The 25602-nt window shown below is 40.2% G+C and overlaps 1 protein-coding gene across 1 annotated transcript; it reads left to right on the top strand.

Moving 5' to 3' along the window:
• The first annotated feature begins 41 nt into the window (after window positions 1-41).
• On the top strand, window positions 42-25594 carry Cmtm1 (CKLF like MARVEL transmembrane domain containing 1). Its single transcript, XM_015488470.2, has 4 exons — window positions 42-690; window positions 16532-16690; window positions 23705-23803; window positions 25331-25594. Exons 1-4 carry the CDS (start codon window positions 214-216, stop codon window positions 25469-25471), a joined length of 876 nt encoding a protein of 291 aa, XP_015343956.1. The 5' UTR covers window positions 42-213; the 3' UTR covers window positions 25472-25594.
• Window positions 25595-25602: the final 8 nt, after the last annotated feature.

Raw genomic sequence — 25602 nt, 5'->3', positions numbered from 1 at the left:
TTCTATGCTAGGCAGCAGCATCACATCCAGGTGGCAACAAGGGTGGCAGACAGACTCAGCTTGGTGGTGCTCGCGGCAAGAGCCGGGTGCACGCGAGGAGTAGGTGTTCACCAGCCGTTGGGTTGCGACGCTGGCTCCCAGAGAAAGCTGTGGGGTCAGTGCTGGCCTAAAGTCACAGGGCTAGCCTGACAAGGCCAAGCCTGAGGGCCCATCATGGATCCCCAGGACCCCAAACATGAGGAGCCTGCAGTACCTGCAGCGGCCCCAGGGTCCCCACAACCACCCGATCCAGCACCCTCTGCAGACCAGCCTTCTACAATCCAGCCTTCTGCATCGGTATCCAACCCTCCTGAGTCCAAGCCCGGGGTGGCCAAGCGCCCTGCGTCCAAATACCCTGCAACCAAGCGCACTAAAAGAGCCAGAGCCTTTGCTCCTTCTGGGCGTGCAGAGCGACCGTACCCTGCTCAGGGTCAAGCGCGCAGGGCGCCTGAAGATCGCCGCAAACCTACAGAACACCCTGGGACACCACAAGCCCCAAAAGAGAGTCCTGGTAAACCCCCTATGTCCAGAAGGGCGATGGTAGCTGTTCAAAAGCGTGCAGAGGGCCGAGCTAAAGTCCCGGAGACATTCAGGGACAGCGCCAAGTATTTTTGCTTCTCGCCTACTGGATTGTTGAAGATCCTGAGACTGGTGAGCCGAGAGCTGATGACCTGGCTGGGCGGGATGCAGGCCGCGAGGCCTCAGGGAGTGATGTCCAGGGGTGCCCCCTCGGGAAAGCGTCCATATCCCCTCTGCCACTCTTGTATCACCTTACCTTTCCTCCCCATTTCTTGCCCCTTCCACACTTAACACTTACTACTAAATTTGCCCCCTACCTCCTGCCCCTGTCTTTTATATATCTGAGCCTTCCCCTCACAACTGAAATTAGAGAAGCAATGAAGATAATAGAAAATTTGTAAGTTAGCAAACATAAATAATAGGTTTGATTAATGTAAGCATTGTCATTTGAAAGAACTATTGATAGAACTCTGACCAATATAATCCATTAAAAACTGGGCAAGAAGCAGGTGGGGTGGGCGCATGCCTGTAATCCCAATGGCTCAGGAGGCTGAGGAAGGAGGATCACAAGTTCAAAGCCAGCCTCAGAAAAAGCAAAGAGCTAATCAACTCAGTGAGACCCTGTCTCTAAATAAAATACAAAATAGGGCTGGGGGTGTAGCTCAGTGGTTGAGTGCACCTGAGTTCAATCCCCGGTACCACCATCCTCTCCCCCCGACCAAAAAAAAAAAAAAACTGGGGAAGACAGAATATATAAAGTTAGAAAGCAGAAAGAAAATAATCACAAACACTGATGAAAGTGAAAGGATCTATAGGAGATTACAAAGCCAATGGATGTGAATAATTGGATGAAATGGTTGATCTGCTATGAAAATGTAAATTACCCAGACTGATCCCAGAATAGATAAAAATCTAAACAAATATAAACAGAAGAAAATAAGAACCTTATCAAAGTAGTACCTTCCAAAATGAACCAGGCCCAGATATGTTCACAGGTAACTCTTTCAGACTTTCATAGAGACTATAATTCTGATACTACTCAAACTTCTTCAAAGATTAGAGAAAGAAGAAACACTTCTGAAATGTTTTTACCAAGTCAGTTGAATACTGATGTCAAAACCTGATCAAGTTTAGAAAAATAAAACAAAGATCTCACTTGTTCCAAAGCAAAACAATAATATAAATGGGCTGGACATGTGGGTCAGTGGTAGAGTGCTTGCTTACATACATAATGCTGGGTTAGATCCCCAGCAAGACCAATAATAGTAGTAGTAGTAATAATAATAATAATAATAATAATAATAAATTATTATTATTTATTAGCAGAAAATGTTAATCAGGATTTTTAAAAACCATATCACAGGAAGAAACATTAGCATGATTCAATATTAGGAATCTATTAACATAATCCACCATATTATAAGTAATATGAGATAAAATTATGAGATTAGATAAAAAATAGGGTTCGGAATACATGATAAAATTTAACATTCCTTTCTGGTTGCCACAAAGGAGGATGAGGAAAAAAAGAAGCCAGTAAAGCAGAGAGACATAGGTATTTCATCAACCTTGTAAAAATAAGCATTTCAACCCAAAAGTCAGTATCATCTTTAATTAAACAGCAGAAGTATTCCTATTAAAATGAGGAAGAAAAAGGACACCTACTAGCAACAATATTATTCAATATTTTCTCTGGAATCACTAATCATCACAATTGAGAAAAAAGAAATAAGTAAGAACATTTGAGAAGAAGCAGCAAAATATATCATTTCTTTCAGCTGATATAATTGTAAATCTGAAAAACCCCAAATCAATTTTAGATTGTCATAATTTAGGTGACAACTGAGTTAATGAATAAAATAAAAGCTTTTCTGCAAATAACCACCTAAAATATAGAAAATATTTCTCTTCACAACAATAATCAAAAGGATCAAATACCTACAAGCAAATGAAATAAACATGAAATACCTACACAAAGAAAATGTTAAGACTACCGGGAGGAAAAAAAAAGAAACACTAAAATAAAGGGAAAGACTTTTCATTTTAATATTCTTTTTTAGTTGTAGATGGACACAATACCTTTATTTTATTTATTTTTATGTGGTGCTGAGGGTCGAACCCAGTGCCTCAACATGTGGTAGGCAAGTGCTTCATTACTGAGCTACCAGCCTATCCCAGCCTTTTTTTTTTTTAATTCAGGTTTTATTTTTATTTATTTATTTACTTATTTTTGTGGTGCTAGGGATTGAACCCAAGACCTTGTGCATGTAAGGCAAGCACTCTACCAACTGAGCTGTATCCTCAACCCCTATCCCCAGGACTTTTGATCTTTTATCTTGATCAGGGTCTTACTAAATTGCTGAGGCTAATCTCCAGTTTGTACTCCTCTAGAGTCACTGGGATTATTGGCACGCACTGCCATGCCAGACCCATACTTGGTTCTTGATCAGGAAGACTGAGTTTTGTAATCTTTCTAAGTTAGAAGGTACGTGAAATCCCAATCAAAAGACCAGCAGGCTTAGTTTGGGAAACTTGACCAAGACAAAAATGGGAATAAACAGTCCGAAAATGAAAAACAGGAGGAAGACTGGGCCACACAGCATAGGGTGAAGTTTCTGTTTTTTTAAAAGTACTCAAAGGAGTTGGCGATTTAATGAGAACACTCAGATTCAGGTACATCTGAGAACTTAGTATATGACGAAGATTGGACTTCAGATCCATTGGAAAAACATTGGCATTTCCCAGTCCATGATGTTGAGATGACCAACAGTTGTTTGGAAAGGAAAAAAACAAAAACAAAATAAGGCTCTACTTCACTCTATCAAAATCATACATATTTACTTCACTTTTCCAGTATACGTACAGACTTCTTTCTAGAAATATAAACCTGGCAATAGTGATTAATTTTTTTTAAAAGAGAGAGTGTGAGAGAGAGAGGGAGGGAGAGATAATTTTTTAATATTTATCTTTTAGTTTTCGGCGGACACAACATCTTTGTTTGTATGTGGTGCTGAGGATCGAACCTGGGCCGCACGCATGCCAGGCGACCGCGCTACAGCTTGAGCCACATCCCCAGCCCAATAGTGATTAATTTTAAGGAAAGAGACCAGGAAACATTCAAGATGGTGGATTAGAAGAAGGTTGTAATTCCAGTTGGTCCAGGATTTGAGATTCAAGCAGTAGGAATATTGCTTCTCAGCAAGGTGGGTGGAAGAGGGAATTCACTCAAATTCAATATTAGACAATTGTCACGTCCCACAACTAAACACTCAAGGTCACTCCACGTGAACTGGGCTGGCACGAAATAATCACACAGAAGCAGAGAAATACCTTTTTCTTTGGGTCCTGTGACAGCTCCTCTGACCTTAGGGGTCCGTGGAAAGAGAAAGAGGAGCACGTGCTGAACCCTTTTATTGGGAAGAAGCCATTCAAATGAGGCAATGGGTAGGATTACAGGGGAATAGGTGAGTGTAGCTCAACCCCCCCACACACAGGTGATGCCTGCACCTGGAGCCACACCTTGCTATCCGGCCTGGGACAACGCCCATGTCACCACGAAATATAGTGATTGGTCAGAGCCTCGTGCTTCAGGACTGGAATCCCTGGTCATTCAGAGCAGCTCCCCACAGATAATCAGAGTGTGTTATAGACTTAAGAAATTTGCATGCCTTGAACAAAGAGCAATAAACAGTACATTGAAGCCAAGTCAGTTGCAGCAGCAGTGGCAATACTGGTTCAACAAAGAGGGAAGGAATAGCACAGAAACAGCGGATAAAATTGGCACGGAAAACATCCATAGATCAGAAAAGCAGCCTGAACTTTACTGTTTCAAAGGATGCACAGCTAACTGGTGTTTGGAAATTGCTCTTTATTTCTCAACGGGGAGCAGAGAGCTGAGGCAGGAGCCATCTGGAGGCGACCACATTGCAGCAGCTGCTGCTGGAGCCCAGGAGAATGATCATGGCAAACATTGCCCTATTGCCCCAGCAAGTGCCTAGGGTATATTTACCGGAATGTGAGTGAAACAGGGCACAGAGAAGAGTGTACCTGGGGATTCAAGTCAGAAAAATGAAGTCAACTCCAACTCGCTTTCCCTTTGAATCTGGAGGCCCACGTGACCAGCTGAAGAAGGTCAGGAAACTGAATACACAGAAACTGAGCCTGGGAAGGCCATATTTGTGAGCAGCAGAGTGTATGAGAGCTGTGGAAGACTGCTTCCTGCCCTGAGGAGAATTCTTTGAGGCTCCTGAGCCTCACACTCCCAGCAGAGATCAGCATCTTCCAGGCCCTAGGGGGGTGTTGATCTAATTTCTCCAGAGCAGATAACACCCACCAAAGCCCCTAAGTCCTGGTCAGACCTAAGTCCCAGTCCTGGAACCCCCCTCACAGAACTCAGCTGCAGCCTCTCCCTAGAAGTGAATTGAGCTGATATGTCCAGACAAAACTGCAATCAGCAGTATTTCTCATTCCATCCTGCCTTATGCTAGTGAGAAGGGAAGCTGAGAGCTGTTTCAATCAACTTAGGTTTTAGGCCACTCTACCTGGCAGCTCAATGAGCAAGCAACACAGAAAGAGGAAGGGGTTAAACTTTAGCCCTTGCATATCTCTGTCTCTGTCTCTGTCTCTCTCTCCCCCCCGCCCCATAGTGCAAGAAGAAATGGAAAGAAGGATAATCGGACATAAGCAGCAACCATCCATCCTTGTCTACTGTTTTGACAACCTCAGTGAAGAATTCTTTCATTTTTCATTAATGGTCATTAATATTTATTTTTAGTGTTCTTGCCACACTGATTAGTTCATAGATACACATACATATTTCTTTTTTCTTCTTCTTAGCATTTTTTATGAGAGTTATTTTTCCTTGTCTTTTGAGGGTTAGGGTTTTGATTTGTTGATCTTGTTTTTGTTTCTCTTTGTTTCTGTTTCTCTCCTTCTTCCACTAACAACCAAATTGTCTTGTTCTCTCTTTCCCTCTCCCTTTGCTTTTCCTATTTTTATCCTCTTTTTTAAAGCCAACCCTTTTAGCATCTCTTCTGCATTCTCACTCTTCATATTATGAACATTCTAAACTTCCTTATAAGCCCTACCACATATTCTTTTCTCTTAACTGAATTTTTACCATCCTTTAGAACGATTTGGTTTATGTAACTTACATCCCCACCACTCATATTTTTGCAGTTACTAGCATTGTGCATGACAGAGTTGACACCTATTGTTTACTTTAATGCCAGATCTAGTTCACCATATTTGTGTTTGCTATTGGCAATTGCTGACACCACCATTCCTGTTTTTGTGGCAATTAGTGTTGTGAATGTCATAGTGCATACCAGATATTTATTTTGATGTTGTATACTGTTTGCATCCATTGTTACTATTGTTTGTTTCCCCCTTTTCTCTGCTGGTAATTTACAGGGAAACTACCCATTCTCAGGGTAGAAACTCTCCTGCTAAACTAAACCCAGCCAAAAGACAATGCACCTTGCTCCACATACAAATTAACCACTCTCAAACTTCAGCTATACTTTAATACAAGAAATTGAAGAAATAAAATCCCCTAGTGACCCAGCCCCAAGTAGGAATGGCCTCAGGTCCCACACATGGATATCTACTCCCACAGGGGGGAAAAAAAAACAGAGAAAATTAACACAAAGACTGTGAATACCACACCTATGAAACGTTTCAACCTAGACCACTCTAGGACACTTTGGCAAGAGAAAGATGTGCCCTAAAAAGGTCCACACATAGAGTGGAAGAAAAATCCATCCCAACAGATGCATAAACCCAACACAGGAATATAAAAAAATATGAAAAAACAAGGTAGCATGACACCACCCTAAGTTCGTAATTTATCAGCTACTTCAAATAGTTTGAATGGATGAAATATCAGCTAAAGAATTCAAAAGTGATTATAAAAATGATCAATGAATTCCAAGAGAACACAGAAAAACAAGGAATTCAATAGAGGTCATCAATGAGAGATTCAATAAAGAAATGAATACAAAGCAGTTAAAAGTCTCTCTCATAGAATAGATCATTCTGAAGAAAGAATCTCAGACCTAGAAGACAAAGATGGCTGGCCTTGAACATTCAGAAAGTATTAAAGAAAATAAATAACCATGACTAGATTATACAAGAACTTCAGAACAACATTAAGAGACCAAATATAAGAATCACTGGAGTTGAAGAGGGTTGTAAGATGCAGGTTAATGGAATGGATAACCTCCTCAGGGAAATAAAAACAGAAAATTTTCCAAAACTTGAGAAAAGGATGGACATCCAGATACAGGAACCCCAAATAGACAAGATCAAAAATGAATCACTCCACAACACATTATAATTAAAATGGTTAACATACCAAACAAAGATAGAATTTCAAAAGCCTTGAGAGAAAAATGTCACAGGTCAAATTTAAACAAGTCAATCAGAATTACAAACAGAAAATAGCAGTCAGCCAAGATCAGTATATCTAACAGAGCTATCTTCCAGAATCAAAGGTGAAAAAAAAAAAAAAACCTTCCAAGATAAGCAGAAACAAAATGAATGCGTATCGACTGAGTCAGCACTGCAGAAAATGCTTAAAGAAATATTTCACAGAGAAGAATTCAAAAACAAGCCCCAGAGCTCATAAATGAACAAATCTCATTTTAAGGGTAATTAAGCAAATGAGAAACAGGACCAAATTAAACATTAGAAAAAAATCAAAATGGCAGGAACTAATAAACACTTCTCTATAATAACATGAACGTAAATGGTCTCAACTCACCAGTTAAAAGACATAGACTGGCAGAATGGTTTGAAAAACAAAATCTTATTTGCAAGAGACACACTTTACAGGCAAAGACAGCCATAGGCCAAAAGTGAAAGGATAGAAATTAACATATTATGCAAAGTAGCTACTCTGTATTCAACAAAGCAGACATAAGCCAAAATTAATCAGAAGAGATAAAGAAGGTAACTTTATATGGGAAAAGGAAATAATCTAACAAGAAAATATAATGCTAATAAACATTTATGCCCCAAATGTTAGTGCACCTAATTATGTAAAAAAAGACACTATTCAAAGACTCAGCTAAACCCCACTACTACAATGATAATAGGTGATTTGAACACACCTTTCTCACTGATAGGTCATCTAAACATAAACTTAGTAAAGCCTCTTTGGACCTGAAAAATATTGTAAATCAAATGGACTTAACAGATATGGATAGAATATTTTATCAAACATCTAAATACACTTTCTTCTCAGGGCTCCATGGAGCCTTCCCCCAAATAGATCATATTTTAGGTCACAAAGAAACTCTCAGCAAATACAAGTAGACATAATTCCTTGCATCTTATTGAATCATAATAGAATGAAATTAGAAACCAACACACACAAAAAATCCCTACAGAAACTATATAAATATATGGAGATTGAAAAATACACTTTGAATGATGAACAAGTGATAGAAGAAATTAGGGAAAAAATTTAAAAGTTCTTAGAATGGAACAAGAATAGTGACACAACACACTGGAACCTGTGGGACACTATAAAGGTGGTTTTTAAAGGAAAGTTTATTGCTATGAGTGTTTACATAAGAAAATCAGAAAGATTCCAAATAAACAAGGATGATGCATCTCAAGGCCCATGAAAAATAAGAATAAACCAATTCCAAAACCAGTAGGAGGAAGAGAATAAAATCAGAGCCAAAATTAATGAAATTGAGAATAATTTTTTAAAAATCAACAAAATGAAAGGGTTTGTTCTTTCTAAAAATAAATGAGATTAATAAAACCTTAGCTAAATTAACCAAAAGAAAAAGAAGACTCAATAAAATTAGAAATGAAAAAGGAGAAACCACCACAGACATCACAGAAATCCAGAGGATTATTAGGAACTATTTTGAAAACTTATACACCAATAAATTGGAAAACCTAGAAGAAATGGATACCTTTTTAGACATATACAACCTACCCAAATTAAATCAAGAGGACATAGAAAACCTGAGCAGACCAATGGCAATTGGCAATGACAGAGAAGCAGTAATAGAAAGTCTTTCAACAAAGAAAAGCTCAGGACCAAAGAAAAGCCCAAGAATTCAGCTGGACTCTCATCTGAATTCTAGCAGACCTTTATAGAAGAACTAATGCCAGTGCTCCTCAAATGATTCCATGAAATAGAAAGGAATGGAACACTTTCAAATTCATTCTATGAAGCCAATATCACACTCATACCAAAATGTTAGGGTCTGTAAACAAGTCAAGATGGCGCCTGGCATTTTGCCAGAGGGAGTGGTTTGTGAAGTAAGGCCAGCGAGCCATTAAGTGTGGAGATTCCTTATTGGTTGACTGCTGTATCTAGTTTATGTTAATTAAGATAAGCTGTGTGTAATGTATATATACCCCTCCTGTCCTGCAATAAACGGCTCCCACTCCTGCTGCATCAATGTACACAAGTTGCTCGTCACCTCCCGGTTATTTTGCCCAGCCAGCCGGGCTGCGGCACCAAAACCAGATAAGGATACATCAAGGAAAGAATACTACAGAACAATATCCCTGATGAACTTAGATGCAAGCATCCTTAATAAAATATTGGCAAATTGTGGGGGAATCCAAGATGGCGGGCTAGAGGGAGGCTGCAATCTGTGTCTCCGGGACCTGGGATTCAAGTAGTGGGAATACTTTCTCTGTGAGTTATTAGAGGACCCCTGACAGCTGCTCTGGGGCAGGTATCCAGGCCTCAGTGTCAGCACAGGACTCCTGACCACTCGTCCACACAGGTCCTTCAGGTGTCCAAGTAGGACCCCGGTGTTAGTACTCATGCAGGAATTCCAGCCACCACTCCCATGTGGACCCCCATCTACCAATGTGGGGCTACTCCAGTCACCTCCATCTTGGGGCATTGCAACCACCCCCACAATCCCCTACACATGGTAGCCTGCATCTGGGGACATTGCACTGGGACAGGTGACAGACTCCAGCCACAGTACTACATGCCACAGAGCTACATCTCTGAACACGCTGCTCAATGCCACCACCAAACCCCACCGCACATGGCACCCCATCGCTGAAAGCATCTGTCTCCATCTTGGGACACATTTATCACCATCTTTACTTGGGGCAACTCCCAATTTGGAACACTGGCCAAGGCTTAGAAACAATATCAAGGTACCAAATGTCCCCAACTCCCCCCTCTCCCTAGCAGCTGCTAACCCAGCACAGTACCTGTAGCTACGTGGCCAATCCGTAACTTGCAAAACCAGGTCACAAAACCGGGTACTGAACTGCCCAATATAAAACAGCTTTCCATGACAGGTGTGCAGCCCCCAGAGTGCAGCCCACAAGAACTCTGGAGAGAAACGTTCCTGACTAGGAAGTAGAAAGGGAGCCGGTGAGTGAGATACAATTTAGAGACTAAATTAGAGACCAGGAATTGTGAAGTCTACAGGCAATATAAGGAAATAAGACCAGGCACCCATATCACACAAGTGGGCCCCATAGGAGATCCTTGAGGTGCAGTCTCCCATCAGGGACGAGCAAGTATTATACCCCACCTCCAGGAGCCCTGCACCTAAGACCAACCCTCCCACTCTAATAACCCTCACTATCCTGAGGGCAGAGATACCAGCAAACAACAGACAACCCCACCTATTGGATAACAAGGGAAGCTGGAAAGATTCTGATCTCCAACAAAAACAATACTTGTATTTTCCTTGGAAAGTTTTTTCTTTCTCTCTCTCTCTCTCTCTCTCTCTCTCTCTCTCCTCCCATCCTCACACCCGCAACATTTGTGAAACCAAGTATTTTTCATGTATTAGGCTACTGAGGACTGGGATGTTTGAATAGTATATTACACTGGTGTTCTATATTCTTTTATCTCCTATTTTTACATTTTTTAAATTTTTCTTAATATTTATATTTGTTTGTTTGTTGTACTCTACTGTCTTCCCACTTACTTGTATCCCCCAAAATCACTTTCTCTCTCTTCTCCTGCTACTAACCAACTTTTATAGATTCTTCTATCACACGTTCTAAGATCTAATAACTCTATATCCTCACCTCCTACCCCCTCAACATCTCATCCTACACCCCACCCCGGTTCTTTGTCCCCCATTAGAAACTGTAGACCCTTTTGCAAACCTACTGTTTATATTGTAGTTAATAATTGAACTTACCATTTCTGTATATTGAGACAAAACCGTAAACATCTTAATAGCAGCTATTTGGTTTAAGGTTGTATATTGTTTGTATTGAGATCTGTTCACATTGTTCTCCCCATAAAAGGAGAAGTTTTGGAAACCTGCAGAGACACTATAAGCCTACAGGGTAAAAATGGTAAGGCCTCAGATCTGTAGTGCTAGAAGGGAAGACACACAAATAACATGAAAAAACAAGGGAAGAAAGTGCCCCCCAAACAGACCAAGATGTAATACATTATTAGAATCCATGGCCAGCATAACAGAAGAAATGACAGAGAAGGAGTTCAGAATGTACATAATTATAATGTTCTGTGAATTAAAGGGTGCTATAAGAGAGCAAATACAGGCAGCAAAAGATCATTTCAGTAAAGAGCTACATAAGCAAATACAGGAAGCAAAAGAGTACCTCAATAAGGAGACAGAGGATCTGAAAACAAACAAACAAACAGAAATCCTTGAAATGAAAGAAACAATAAACCAAATTAAAATGTCAACAGAAAGCATCACCAACAGATTAGATCACTTAGAAGACAGGACCTCAGACAATGAAGACAAAATATATAATCTTGAAAAGAATGTTGATCACACAGTGAAGATGGTAAGAAACCATAATCAGAACATTCAAGCATTATGGGATAACATAAAAAGACCAAACTTAAGAATTATTGGGATAGAGGAAGGCATAGAATTCTAAACCAAAGGAATGAACAATCTATTCAATGAAATAATATCAGAAATTTTTCCAAAAATGAAGAATGAATTGGAAAATCAAATACAAGAGGCTTACAGGACACTAAATATACAAAATCACAACAGATCCACACGAAGACACATTATAATGAAAATGCCTAGCACACAGAATAAGGAGCAAATTTTAAAAGACACAATAAAAAGCAATCAGATTACATATAGGGGGAAACCAATTAGGATATCTGCACATTTTCAACCCAGACCCTGAAAGCTAGAAGATCCTGGAACAGGGCTGGGGTTGTGGCTCAGTGGTAGAGTGCTAGAAGAAGAAGAAGGAGAAGGAGAAGGAGAAGGAGAAGAAGAAGATGATGATCCTGGAACAACATATACCAAGTTCTACAAGAAAATGGATGCCAAACAAGAATCTTATATCTAGCAAAATTAAGCTTTAGATTTGATGACAAAATAAAAACCTTCCATGATAAACAAAAGTTAAAAGAATTTATAACAAGAAAGCCTTCATTACAGAACATCCTCAGCAAAATATTCCACAAGGAGGAAACAAAAAACAACAATAAAAATCAGCAAAGGGAGGTATTACACTAAAGGAAATACTAATCAAAGGAGAAACCAAGTCAAGTTAAATACCAAAAATAAACAAATATGTCCAGGAATACAAATCATGTCTCAATAATAACCCTGAATGTTAATGGCCTAAATTCACCAATCAAAAGACATAGAATGGCAGATTGGATTAAAAAAAGACAACAATATGCTGCCTTCAAGAGACTCATATTATAGGAAAAGACATCCATAGACTGAAGGTGAAAGGTTGGGAAAAAACATATCACTCACATGGATAGCAGAAACAAGCAGGGGTTTCCATCCTCATACCAAATAAAGTAGATTTCAAGCCAAAGTTAATCAAAAGGAATAAAGAAGGACATTTCATACATCTTAAGGGAACCATACATCAACAAGATGTCCCAAAATCTCTGGGACACTATAAAGGCAGTACTAAGAGGAAAGTTCATTGCATGAAGTTCATTCCTTAAAAGAAGAAAAGTCAACAAATAAGTGACCTAATATTACATCTCAAAGTCCTAGAAAAAGAACAAATCAACACCAAAAGCAGTAGAAGACAGGAAATAATTAAAATCAGTGCTGAAATCAATGAAATTGAAACAAAAGAAACAATTGAAAAAATTGGATAAAACAAAAAGTTGGTTCTTTGAAAAAAATAAATAAAATTGATAAACCCTTAGCCATGCTAATGAAGAGAAGGAGAAAGAAAACTCAAATTACTAACATCTGTGATGAAAAAGGAGATATCATGATGGACACTACATAAATTCAGATATAGTTATAAATTATTTTGAAAATTTGTACTCCAATAAAATAGAAAATATTAAAGGCATCAACAAATTTCTAGAGTCATATGACTTGCTCAAACTGAACCAGGATGATTATACACAAGTTAAACAGATCAATTTCAAGCAATGAAATAGAAGATGCCATCAGAAGCCTACCAACCAAGAAAAGCCCAGATAGATACACAGCTGAGTTACACATGACCTTCAAAGAAGAACTAATACCAATACTCCTCAAATAATTTCATAAAATAGAAAAAGAGGGAACACTTTCAAATTCATTCTATGGGGCCAATATCACCCTGATTCCAAAACCAGACAAATCACATCAAAGAAAGAAAACTTCAGACCAGTATCTCTAATGAACATAGATACAAAAATTCTCAATAAAATTCTGGCAAATCAAATACAAAAACATATCAAAAAGATCAGGCACCACAATCAGTGAGGTTCATCTCAGGGATACAAGGTTGGTTCAACATATGGAAATCAATAAATGTAATTCATCACATCAATAGACTTAAAGATAAGAATCATATGATCATCTCAATAGATGCAGAAAAAGCATTCAACAAAATACAGCACCACTCCATGTTTAAAACACTAGAAAATCTAGGGATAACATATCTCAACATTGTAAAAGCTATCTATACTAAGCCCCAGGCCAACATCATTCTAAATGGAGAACAAAGAAATCAGAAAAACAATTTCATGTACCATGGCCTCCAACAATTAAAGTACCTAGGAATAAATCTAATCAAAAAGGTGAAAGACCTCTTTGATGAAAACTACAGAACATTAAAGAAAGAAATCAAAAAAGACACAAGAAGATGAAAAGATCTGGATTCATGGATAGGTAGAATTAATACTGTTAAAATGGTCATACTACCAAAAGCAATATACAGATTCAATTCAATTGCATCAAAATACCAATGGCATTATTCCTACAACTAGGGGAAAAAAAACAGTTCTAAAATTCATTTGGAAGAATAAAAGGCCCAGAATAGCAATTCTAAGGGAAAAAAAAGGAATGCTGGAGGCATCCCCAATGCCTTTCTTCAAATTGTACTCCAGAGTTATAATAACAAAAACTGCATGGTGCTATCATGAAAACAGACACATAGACCAATATTACAGAATAGAAGACACGGAGACAAACCCACACAGATATGGTCATCTGATCCTTGACAAAGTTGCCAAAAACATACATTGGAGAAAAGACAGACTTTTTAACTAACAGTGCTAGGAAAACTGGTTATCTGTGATGGTTTAAATATAAGGTGCCAGTTGGGCACAGTAGCACATGTCTGTAATCCCAGCAGCTGGGAAGTCTGAAGCAGGAGGATCTCAGATTCAAAGCCAGCCTCAGCAACAGGGAAGCACCAAGCAACTCAGTGAAACACTGTCTCTAAATAAAATACAAAATAGGGCTGGGGATGTGGCTCGGTGGTCGAGTGCCCCTGAGTTAAATCCCTGGTACCCAGAAGCAAAAAAACAATAAATATGAGGTGTCCCCCAAAAGCTCATATATGAGACAATTCAAGAAAGTTTAGAGGTGAAATGATTAGGTTATGAGAGACTTAACCTAATCATTGCATTAATCCACTGATAGGGATTAATGTGGTAACTATGGACAGGTAGGGGGTGGCTAGCAGAGGTCAGTCATTGGGAGTGTGGCTTTAGGGTTTATATTTAGTCTCCAGGCAAGTGGGCCCCACCCCCTTTCTCTCTTCTTCCTGATGGTCATGTCCTGAGCTACTTTCCCCCTTCATACCCTTCCACCATGATGTTCTACCTCACCTCAGGCACAGGGCAATAGAGTCAGCCATCTATGGAGCCAGCCATCTATGGACTAAGACCTCTGAAATTGTGATCCAAGTAAACTTTTCCTTCTCTAGAATTGTTCTCATCGGGGCTTTTGGTCACAGCAGCAATAGGGCTGACTAAACATTATCCATATGTAGAAGTCAGCTTGAAGTAGACCAAAGACCTAGGAATCAGAGCAGAAACAATGCAACTCCTAGAAGAAAACATAGGGCCAACACTCTACCAGACAAGCATAGGAAAAGACCTTCTCTATAAGACCCCAAAAGCTCAGGAAATAATGCCAAGATTTAATAAACGGATGGCTTCAAATTAAAAAGCTTCCACAGAGCAAAGAAAACAATGAAGAATATGAAGATAGAACGGGAAAAATTATTCGCTAGCTACTCTTCTGACAGAGAATTAATATCCAGGATATATAAAGAATCAAAAAGAAAATTTCCAAAAACCCAATTAATAAATGGGCAAATGAACTAAACAGATACTTCTCAACAGAAGAAACACAAATGGCCAACAAATATATAAAACATGTTCAACATCATTAGCAATTACGGCAATGCATATCAAAATTACGCTGAGATTTCGTCTCGCTCCAGTTAGAATGGCAACCATCAGGAATACAACAATAATAAATGGTGGAGAGGACATGGAGAAGAAGGAAACTTTCACACTGTTTTTGGAATTATAAAAACATACAACCCCGGGCTGAGGATGTGGCTCAAGTGGTATTGTGCTCACCTGGCATGTGTGCGGCCCGGGTTCGATCCTCAGCACCACATACCAACAAAGATGTTGTGTCCGCCAAAAAAAACTAAAAAATAAATATTAAAAAAAAATTCTCTCTCTCTCTCTCTCTCTCTCTCTCTCTCCCCCTCTCTCTTATAAAAAAAAAATACAACCCCTATAAAAATCAGTATGGAGTTTCCTCAAAATATGTGGAATGGAATCGCCATATAACCCAGCTATAATACCACTCCTTGGTATTTATCCTAAAAAGTTAAAGTCATCATACTGTGGCAATACATGCATACCCATGTTTAAAGCAGCACAATTCACAATAACCAAACTATGGAGCCAGTGTAGGTATTCGTCAATGGATGAATGTAGTATATCTACACAGTGGAGTTCTAGCAGCCATAAAGAAGAATGAAATTATGTCATTTGCAGGAAAATGGATGGAACTTTAGACCATTATATTAAGCAAAATAAGCCAAATTCAAAGAAAGTCAAGGGTTGTATGTTTTCTCTCATTATGTGGAAGCTAGAGAAGAAAATGGGAAAAAAAGGGCAGAGGGATCTCATGAAAATTGAAGTGAGACCAGAAAAGTAGAGAAAAGGGACCAGGCGGAGGGAAAAGAGGAGAGGAATGGGAAATACTGAGGAATGATATTGGCCAAGTTATATTGTTATGTTACGTGCATGTGTGAGGATGTAAGAACAAACCCCACCATGATGTACAACTATAATGCACAAATTAAAAAATATGGAAAATAATAAAACAGTAATCAAAAAAAGAGAGAGAAACTAGGGTTGGGTAGAGGAGGAGAAAAAAATTGACCTCTTTTTTTAACCTTTCTATATTATGTTCATTTTGATTATTTTCATTTCTTAAAAATATAAGAATTTTTCAAAAAAAATGTATGTGCAAAACAATACAGGCAATTGCCATATGATCAGACTTACATGCTTTTTTTCTTTAATATTTATATTTTAGTTGTAGTTGTACACAATACCTTTATTTATTTTTATGTGGTGCTGAGGTTCGAACCCAGGGCCTCACACGTGCTAGGCGAATGCTCTACCACTGAGTCACAACCCCAGCCCCTCAGGCTGACGTTCTGACTATTTTTTTTTTGTTTTGTTTTTTAAATGGCATGTGCATTTAAAGAAATTCTGTTTCTTTCATTTCAGATTCTCCTCATAGCAGCAATCGCCTGTTTTGTCTCCGGCAAAGCCCACGAGACATATATAGCAATCACAATTCAGGAAGCCTGCATCATCCTTGTTTTCATTCTAGTGTATGTGGTAACCCTTCAACACTTGCTGGTCTTTTTACATTGGCCTTTATTTGTAAGTGTTCATTTTCACTATTCAAGCATAAGCTTTGCCCTCAGCCCCGAGAGTAAAGGGCCTCCTCAAGGCAAAACAACAGAGCTTTCTCTCTAGACAAGGACATTAGCTAAGCTATGACAGTGAGGGTGTTGCCCTGGTCCCAGAGGAGAAACCAGCCTAATGCCCAGAAAGGTTCCTCGGACCCCTCTGCCACAGGAAAGCCAATACCACCCACGCCTACTTTCAGAGTATAAAACCCATCTCGTTAACATACCAAACACATGGTGCTTTGGAGCTCGTCCTAAATGAAAAATTTAAGTAGCACATTCAGTAGGTAAACACATTGCTCACCCACTGCTGTGAAACAATGCATGCTTCCCCCAAAGTAAGAGCTGGCATGGCAGAGTTGTAGAAAGTCCTTCAGAAAACCCTGTAAGATCACAGGAGTCAACCTTTCTGAGGGTGTAAAAGGTTCATACTTGCAAGTGGGGAGTTATCCAGAAAAGGACACACTGCACGCACTCCTTTGGTTGCTCTTCCCAGACTCATGTTCTTTACCGACTGAAAGAATTCCTGAAGCTAGTTGGTTGGGTCTCAGACTACAGAGGAAGTCTAGGTGTCGTCAATGGATCAATGTCCAGAGGGAGTCGTGGGTCCTGTTCCTAAACTTGCCCCCTTAATAGCTATGTGATCTTCAGCCTCCGTTTCCCCATCTAAGAGATGCAGAGAGGGAAAGTGTGATGATAGTAACTACCTCATAGTGTTCCTGTAATATTTCAATGTGTGTAGAGCTGGCACAGGAGTTGACACAAAGTACACATTCAATATGAGCGGTCCAAAAAAGAAGACCAAACCCAATCCACCATCAGGTGGTTGGAGGTTTTTGTCACTCCATCTTGCACAGTGAACAATCCTGGCTTGGAGCCCACACCTCATTTCCTCATAGCACGTTGTTCTAACCTTAAAGTAGGATTGGTTGCTATTGAACTAAAACTCAAATATTTTCTTCAAGTGCATGAGGGGTTTTCTGAAAAGGCTGCTGAGCTTTCTCTGTCCCACAGAGTACCAAGCAACAGGAAGCAGACAAAGCAAAATATGAGCAACTTTATTTGGACATTGGAAGACCCTTAGTTATGGAGAGCTATAACCATGGAGAGGTTTCTGAGGGGAAACTAAAATCTCTGTCCATGGAAATTGTCAAGAAGGGAAGGTAAAGTAACCATTTTTGAGCACATACCATGTGCCAGATACTTCTTCCTATATTGCCTTATTTAATCCTCACAACAACCCAGTGAGGATGTGGTCACCCCCACCCCCATTTAATAGATGAGAAAATTAAAGACATGGAGTTGCCCAAGGTCATGTGTGGGTGCATTGAAACTCACTTTAAAGCCCAGGTCTATCTGTCTCTAAAGCCCAGACTCTTCCCAGACTTGATGGTTTCTCTAGCTCCATCCTGCCTAACACCTCCTTAAGGCAAGGAACTCAGTGAGACTATATTTTTCCCTCATCCTCAGATTCTCTAAATTTTCTCTCTGTATCTTCTCCTATTTCCTCATGTTTTTCTTGAAATGTGGAGCCAAAGGTGAATCGATTATCCTGCACTGTCAGCTGTAGTCGGGAGGACCAGAGCCCTCTGAGAAAAGGATTCACTCAGCCTAGATCTACTGCCATAAAACAGGAGAGCTATTCATGGCCAGCCTGGGCAACTTACCGAGACCTTGCCTATTAAAAATAATTTGGAGAGCTGGAGAGGGTCATGAGACACCAGGGTCCAGGGCCAATGTTCAGGAAGTATCCCAGACAGGCTAGATAGAGGTAGGGTCTCTGGGGATGAACCATGTCATGTCTTCTCACAGTGATCACAGGGAGCTCACACCAGCTCTCATAGAATTGCAGTCTTTGATCAACTTCAATAAAGCCAGGTCCCCTTGCCTCGTCTGTCTAGAGTAAGAGAATCCTCCTTTCTTTGAAGATGGCTATGAGAGTCCAGATTTTGATTCAGAGCCCCTGCCTTTTTCTTGCTACTGTTTTCTAAGGCACAGGCTAGTGTCATAGCATATAGATATGCCTGGTGAGCTCTCAAAAGCTTCAGAGTGGGGAAACTGTCTTACCAAGAAGATGGCCCAGTTCTGATGCTCCACTAACTAATCTTACGTGTACTGAGCAAGCACAGTTGGTTAGATGGTGAATGATCTAATTGATTTGGGAGTGTTTAAAGACCCATCAAAACAGTACCCAAACTCTCCTATCCAGTCCCTTCCTTTCTAATCTTCCCTTATGGATTCCATGAGATGTAATATATGTACATACCCATTTCTCAGGGGACAGGTAGCTACCACTTGGTAATAATAGGGAGGCCTTGGCCCAGCAGGTAAAGTGCTGGTGTAGTGAGGGTGTTGGTGCTAGAAGGTGATGACTTGGTACTTCAGAGTGTAGGTGGACTTGGAAATGTGTTGACCTTAAGCTGCAGGAATCACTTGGGATCTTGCCACAAGATCAGTACAGGAAGCCACAGAACCCTCAACCTGTTTCATACTGGAACGGTTTTCTGAGCTCTGCACGGGCTCATCGGCCAACAAGAGTCACCCAATACTTGGGGCTGCCACTTCCTTTCAGTCTTTCTTTCCCAGGAAAATAGTTTCATTCCCAGGAGGTAGGATTAGGGTAAGTGGTGATTTCTAACACCAGGGTAGAGTTCCTTGTTTCCCTGTTCTCATTCTTATCTGGTAAAGGACTGAGGATAAAGGTCCCCACCAGGAAGACAGAAAGTCTAACTCATCAGGGCTTTAGATCCTCAGTAAATCTTTTTTACTTTAAATCCTCAGTAAAATCTTTCTGTATCCTCAGATTCAGATACAGGTGGTCTGCTGAGATCTATGGACTCTGGGATTACATTTTGCCAGGACCACCTTCTGGACAGTCTCACACTAAGTCTGAGTTTAGCTGCTTTTTAAAATAAGTCTGTGCCAGGGACCCTGACACATGGGGAGGTAGCATTTTGAGGGTTATCAACTTTACCTATCTTGGTCTCTTGTCATCTGCCAGTATAGCCAACAAAAGTATGGGTTATAACTATTGTCTTCCGAGTAGCCCATATTTTAAACATTTCTCTGCTATCAAAAGTATTACCCAGGATGGTCATCTCCAGCCAAGGAGATGTTTTTGCCAATAGAAAGCAATTCTTTTTAAAAAGAATATAATAAACATAAAGTAAAGCCTTATAGAAGTGATGATTCCAAAACTATCTGCAACATCTTTACATTTATAAGAAACAGCATCCACTTTAGAATGTCCCCTTCAGCAGGGCCTGGTTGTATACACCTGTAATCCCCGTGACTCAGGAGACTAAGATGGGAAGATCACAAGTTCAAGGTTACCCTTAGTAACTTAGTGAGACACTCAGCAATTCAGAAAGAACCTATCTCAAAATTAAAAATAAAACAGCCTGGGAATGTAGCTGGGTTGTAGAGTGCCCCTGGGTTCAATCCCCTGTAACAGCAGAAAAAAAAAATTTTTTTAAATAGAATGTCCCTTCAAATAAGTTTATTGTAAAATAACAATTTTGGTAATTTCTGGCCGGCTTCTGTCATGTATTTGGAGAACTCTGGGAGTAAATGAAACCAACAAAAGTTGCCTTTAGTTATTGTTATTGTTTGTAAATTCCTATTGCAAATTCCACATTTTGTGAAACAAATTATAAGTGTTTAAATTTGTTTTGATATTCAGTGATTTTTAAAAATAAGCGTTCAATATTAAAGCATATTTTTTCTTTCCTAGTTACAATTTTATGCAATTTTGTATATCTCAGAGGCTGATTTGGGAGATTTACCTGGAAAATAATAGTCAAGTAGTAAACCTACTTCTCATTTTAGTCAGGGGACACGATTTGAGTCAATAGGATATTTAGGAAAAAATGAAAAAGATAACGAGTAAGGACAGCAGCCAGGGAAAGCTGAAGTCCTGCAGCACGTGGCTGGGTCCAGCTGCAATCATAGCCCAGCCATCAGGCAGAACACATCTGTCTGTCTGTCCAGATGAGGCCAATAAGTGGTCTGTGTCTAAGGCAAAGGGAGGAAGATGGTTGATAAGGTGGCCTTGGGCACTGGAGTCAACTGCTGAGGGTTCTAGCTACTGGCTGGCTCAGCCACCCTTGGGAAAGTTGCTTACCCATCTTTAAATTGGGGATAATAAAAGTTGTTGTGAGAATCAAATGAAAATACACATTGACAATTTGGCACAATGCATAACACATAGTAAGTGCTCAATAAATGTGAGCTACAGTAGCAAGCTACAAGGCGACTCTGAGTTGTGAGAGACAGTTCAGGACAGTACTTCTTTGTAAGCAGGGACCAGAGCAAATTATTGTGTCCAGTCGTCTACTGGGGAGATAGGACATGGAGTCAAAGATTAGCTGCGCCTAGTCTGTGGCTGGTTTATTTTATATTACTATTATATCATTATTAATGTGCTTTCATCCAAATTCTTAATGATCCTGGACCACGGCTGGTTCATTGGGATTTTTAAAAGTTCACACTCTGCTTCTTAGTTGTAAGCATTCTCATTTGCATCTTTAAATATTTTGGATAACACAACCCTCAAGTGCTAAGCCTTCTGCACCGCTGTCAACTCTGTGCCTGCTTCAATTAGGCCTACCCACTGTAGGCAGACTTCTCACTTAGCCTGCAGAACCCTACTGGGACTTGCTCTTTCCAGAGGCAAGTCATGTTCCATGATAGAGGTCCTGGCTCACCAACCTCAACAGGAAGAACACCTGGAGTTTGTAGAAAGTATACTACCTGTGCACATTTGGGGGGCAGATGTCATGAATCCATATTCTGATGCACTCCCACTACCTACTAGAGTCCTATTATCAGATGTTTTCAGATTCATTATACCATTTAATCCTCAGATCAACCCAATGATGATTCCCATATTAAATTATCAAATTGGCAGAGGGGTGACAAAACTTGCTCCAAGTCACACATATAAGAAATGACAGGCCAGAAGAGTTCAGCAACAAAAACACTCTCAACTTATTTGTTCCATACGTTTTGACCTTCCAGACCCATTCCACAGAAAATGTCAAAAGTGGATTAAAACCAGTCATGGTGGCACATGCCTGTAATCCCAGTGACCCGGGAGACTGAAGCAGGAGGATTATAAATTAGAGGCCAGCCTCAACAACTTAGTGAGACCTAAGCTACTTAGCAAGACCATGTCTCAAAATAAAAATTGAAAAGGGCTGGGGATGTGGCTCAGTGTTTAAGCTCCTCTGGGTTCAATCCCTGGTATCAAAAAAAAAAAAAAATAGATACGATACTACACTTTTAGTTTAGGTCTCGGATCAGAGACAACAGTGAGCTGAGTTCTGTTATTCAATATTAGGCAACTTAATAATCTTCTCTAAGCCTCCTTTATGTTTACTGTAAAATGGGGATCATAATATTATTGACTTTGGAGGCTGCTTTTTGATGGTTAAGTGAGAAAATGATTGGAAAATGCTTGGCACACTGATGAGCTTCATTCGTAACATCCTGATCCCATACACCGAATGGCAGGGCTCCTGTCTCTGTTTGAGCACTAGAATGCTCTACTGACAGTCAGGCCATCAATATTTCAAATATTCAAATTAGGTATCTGGGCCATCGGGTGATTTCTAGCACCCCAGGCTTTGGCCCCTACTCACACACGGGTGCCACTGGCTGGTGTTACTTAGCCATGAAAGTGCAACATCTGCTCACACTGCCCTGGCTCACCAACCTCAACAGGAAGAACACCTGGAGTTTATTCATCCTCACCTTTTCTTTCAGCATACAAAGAGGTAGGTTGAACTATCAGTTCAAGAACTCAATACTGAAATCCAGAATAAAGCGTCAAAGCCCAGAATGGTGGTGCAGGCCTGTAATCCTAGTGGCTGAGGAGGCTGAGAGAGGAGGTCAAAGCCAGCCTCAACAAAAGCAAGGCCTAGCAACTCAGTGAGACCCTGTCTCTCAATAAAATAAAAAATAGGGCTGGGGATATGGCTCAGTGGTGCCCCTGAGTTCAATCCCTGGTACCAAAAAAAACAAAAAAAAAAACAAAGAACCTGCAGATGTTGGGGCAGACAATTCTGGTCACATCTCAGGAAAGAGCAAAGTCAACTGCACAGCCATTCACTCCAGAAAATCATTCCTGGTCCTTAGAGGGGTTCACGCATTCTCAGAGCATGTGAACTCGGAGAATGAATGTGACCGCAACTTCAAGAGCATTGAAGATTTAGGAGTGGAATCCAGTCAGTAAAGTGATAATCTAAAATTATACTTCTCCTCCAATATTATTTTTACATTAAAACAAATGTGCTATAAATAGAATGCATACTAGGCATAAGTTTAAAATATTATAAGACTTCAGAAAATCATATTGAGGCAGTGCCAATTTGGGCTAGCCCCTAGACTATTAGAGGGTTTTTTTTTTAATATTTTTTTTTAGTTGTGGTTGGACACAATAACTTTATTTATTTATTTATTTATATGTAGTGCTTTGGATCAAACCCATCGCCTTGCACATGCTAGGTGAACACTCTACCGCTGAGTTACAACCCCAGCCCCAGACAATTAGTTTTTTTTTTTAATTTTTTATAGTTGTAGATGGACAGAATGCCTTTATTTGTTAATTTTTATGTGGTGCTGAGGATCAAACCCAGTGCCTCACACATGCTAGGCAAGCGCTTTTCCACTGAGCTACAACCCCAGCCCCCATTAGGTTTTTTATGCTCACTTTCCTATGCACTTTAAGAAAAGTTGTTGTTGGTGGTGGATTTTTTAATGGTGTTCCAAAAGGAACCTATCTCTGGAAAGTCCCCATCCAAGACAAAATATTACATAAATTCATGTCTCTAGAAAATATAAGAATTATGCTCTGAGGGTTCCTTTTAATCTCAAAAGGAAAGTGTATAAAAGACATCATTCTTAGATGTGTAATTGACCAATTTAAATATTTTATGAAATTACATTTTCATAAAAAGTTGACTATTTTTAACTTGCATTACAGGATCTTATCAACAGTATCATTTCAACTGTATTCCTTTTAGTAGTTGCCATCTTGACAGGGCAAGAAAAGGAAAGAAGGCCATTATTTTATATTGGAGGGGTAAGTAGACTCCATTTGAGATGGGTATTCTAAGACTCTGAAAAAAGGAAACTGGCAGACTATCATTATGTCATTAACAGATTTCCACTGCCATGCCTTGTTTTTTTGCAGTGACTTCTTCAGATGATATAGTTACACAAACTCTAAGCTCATGAAAATCACAATTCTAATATGCATTTTTCAAATAAACACAAAAAAAAACACCAAGAATTTGCAGAACCCCTCTTGAGAATCATATACACCACTTTTGAAATATTACAAGATTTTTTTTGCCTATAAGTAAGACTGACTTTTCTGGGCTAGAGAATTATATTTTAGAAACAGATGAAAAGAGAGATTGTAGCACATTGTCAAAAGTTGAGTAACCCAGCCCCTTCAGGAAGGCACTCCTGCCTCGTGCTCAAGTGCCAGTGGGTGTCATGCACCAGGCTAGGCATGTTCTGACTTCATATTTACAGACAAAGTTCAATACCTTGCCCTGGGTCACAAGACTGGGACAAACTGGGACTCAAACCCACATCATATGAGAGAACACAAGAAATGGCACGTAAAGGCTTGGAAGATGGGGGTGGGTGGGACTTTGGTTCAAGGAGTTAAACAATGGGGACAGAAACCAATCCAGAGGGGAAGGGAAGAGTTTAAATTCTTTGAATTTATTCCACCATCAATAAAAAATTTGTCAATACCACTGGATTATGTGAAACCACAGCTCAGTGCTGATAGTAGGGCCCTGTCACCCTGGGGAGCTCACACATTAGCAGAGGCAAGACCTACCAGCAAACTTCATTAAGCATCCAGGGATCAAGTAATCAAGTGATTATGAAAATAAACATCCAGTTCTATTGCCCAGGTCCCCATCTACTAACTCAGCGACTAAGCCTTGCAGGGGTTCCTACCCATTGTTGACTAAGTATCAGTAGCCCAACACACACACACACACACACACACACACACACACGCTCCTCCTTGCTCCAGCCTTGTTCACTTTCCATTTATCCCACGACCACTGCAAGTAGGTTTTTCTGAGTTTCAAACCTTTTTCTCACCAGACTCTGCATGGGGGCAACCTCAAGTTTGACTCTTCTCTCAAAGGTTTGGCCTCACCACATTCAGGAGATTTCAGTCTAGTGCCTGGGTTCTTTTCTTCTCAGTTGGGTCCCTTGGGCACTCCTTTTTGTTCTTGCAAACAGATCAAGAATTCTTTCCACTGAGACCTTCTCAGAAGTCCCCACCCCACCCCTGCAGGAGTTTCCCGGGTGCTTTCCTGATACCTCAAGGCATGAAAGTTGTAAAGGTGGGGGTTTAGGGGCGGGAGTGTTACACTCTGGCAGCAAAATCACCATTTCCAACTCCCCTTCTGGAAGAAAGGCAGAGCAGGCAGGGAAAGGGTATTGGAGGGTGGAGGTTACAGAAGACCCCTCTCAACAGCTCCTGCCCTGAGGTTGGGAGAGCCTTGAGGGGTTGGCTCTGAGCTGCAAAGTAACCCAACTTTCTTTCCCTTCCCTCCTGTGGTCTTGTGTCTGACAGGTCTTCTGTCTCGTAGCGGCAATCGTGTGCCTCATCGATGCATTGGTGGTCACCAAGGAGATGAGGACTGCCATGAAAAAGGCCGCCAAAGTCAAATTCGTGCTTCCCAAAGCCAAGAAACCCAAGCCCCAAGCGAGCTGAAGGTCGTGCCAGCACCTTCGCGGATCCACCCGTTTGTGTCTGTGTGTAACCACTCCCTCCGTGCTACTCCTGAGCTCACACACTGTCATCCAATCCGGCCTCCATGTGAACATAAAATCAGGACTGCTAAG

The sequence above is a fragment of the Marmota marmota genome, unplaced genomic scaffold, assembly GCF_001458135.2.
Source record: "Marmota marmota marmota unplaced genomic scaffold, marMar, whole genome shotgun sequence".
NCBI classification, from domain to species: Eukaryota; Metazoa; Chordata; class Mammalia; order Rodentia; family Sciuridae; genus Marmota; species Marmota marmota.
Note: the sequence above shows the minus strand (reverse complement) of the source record. Positions and strands in the feature narration are given on the sequence as shown.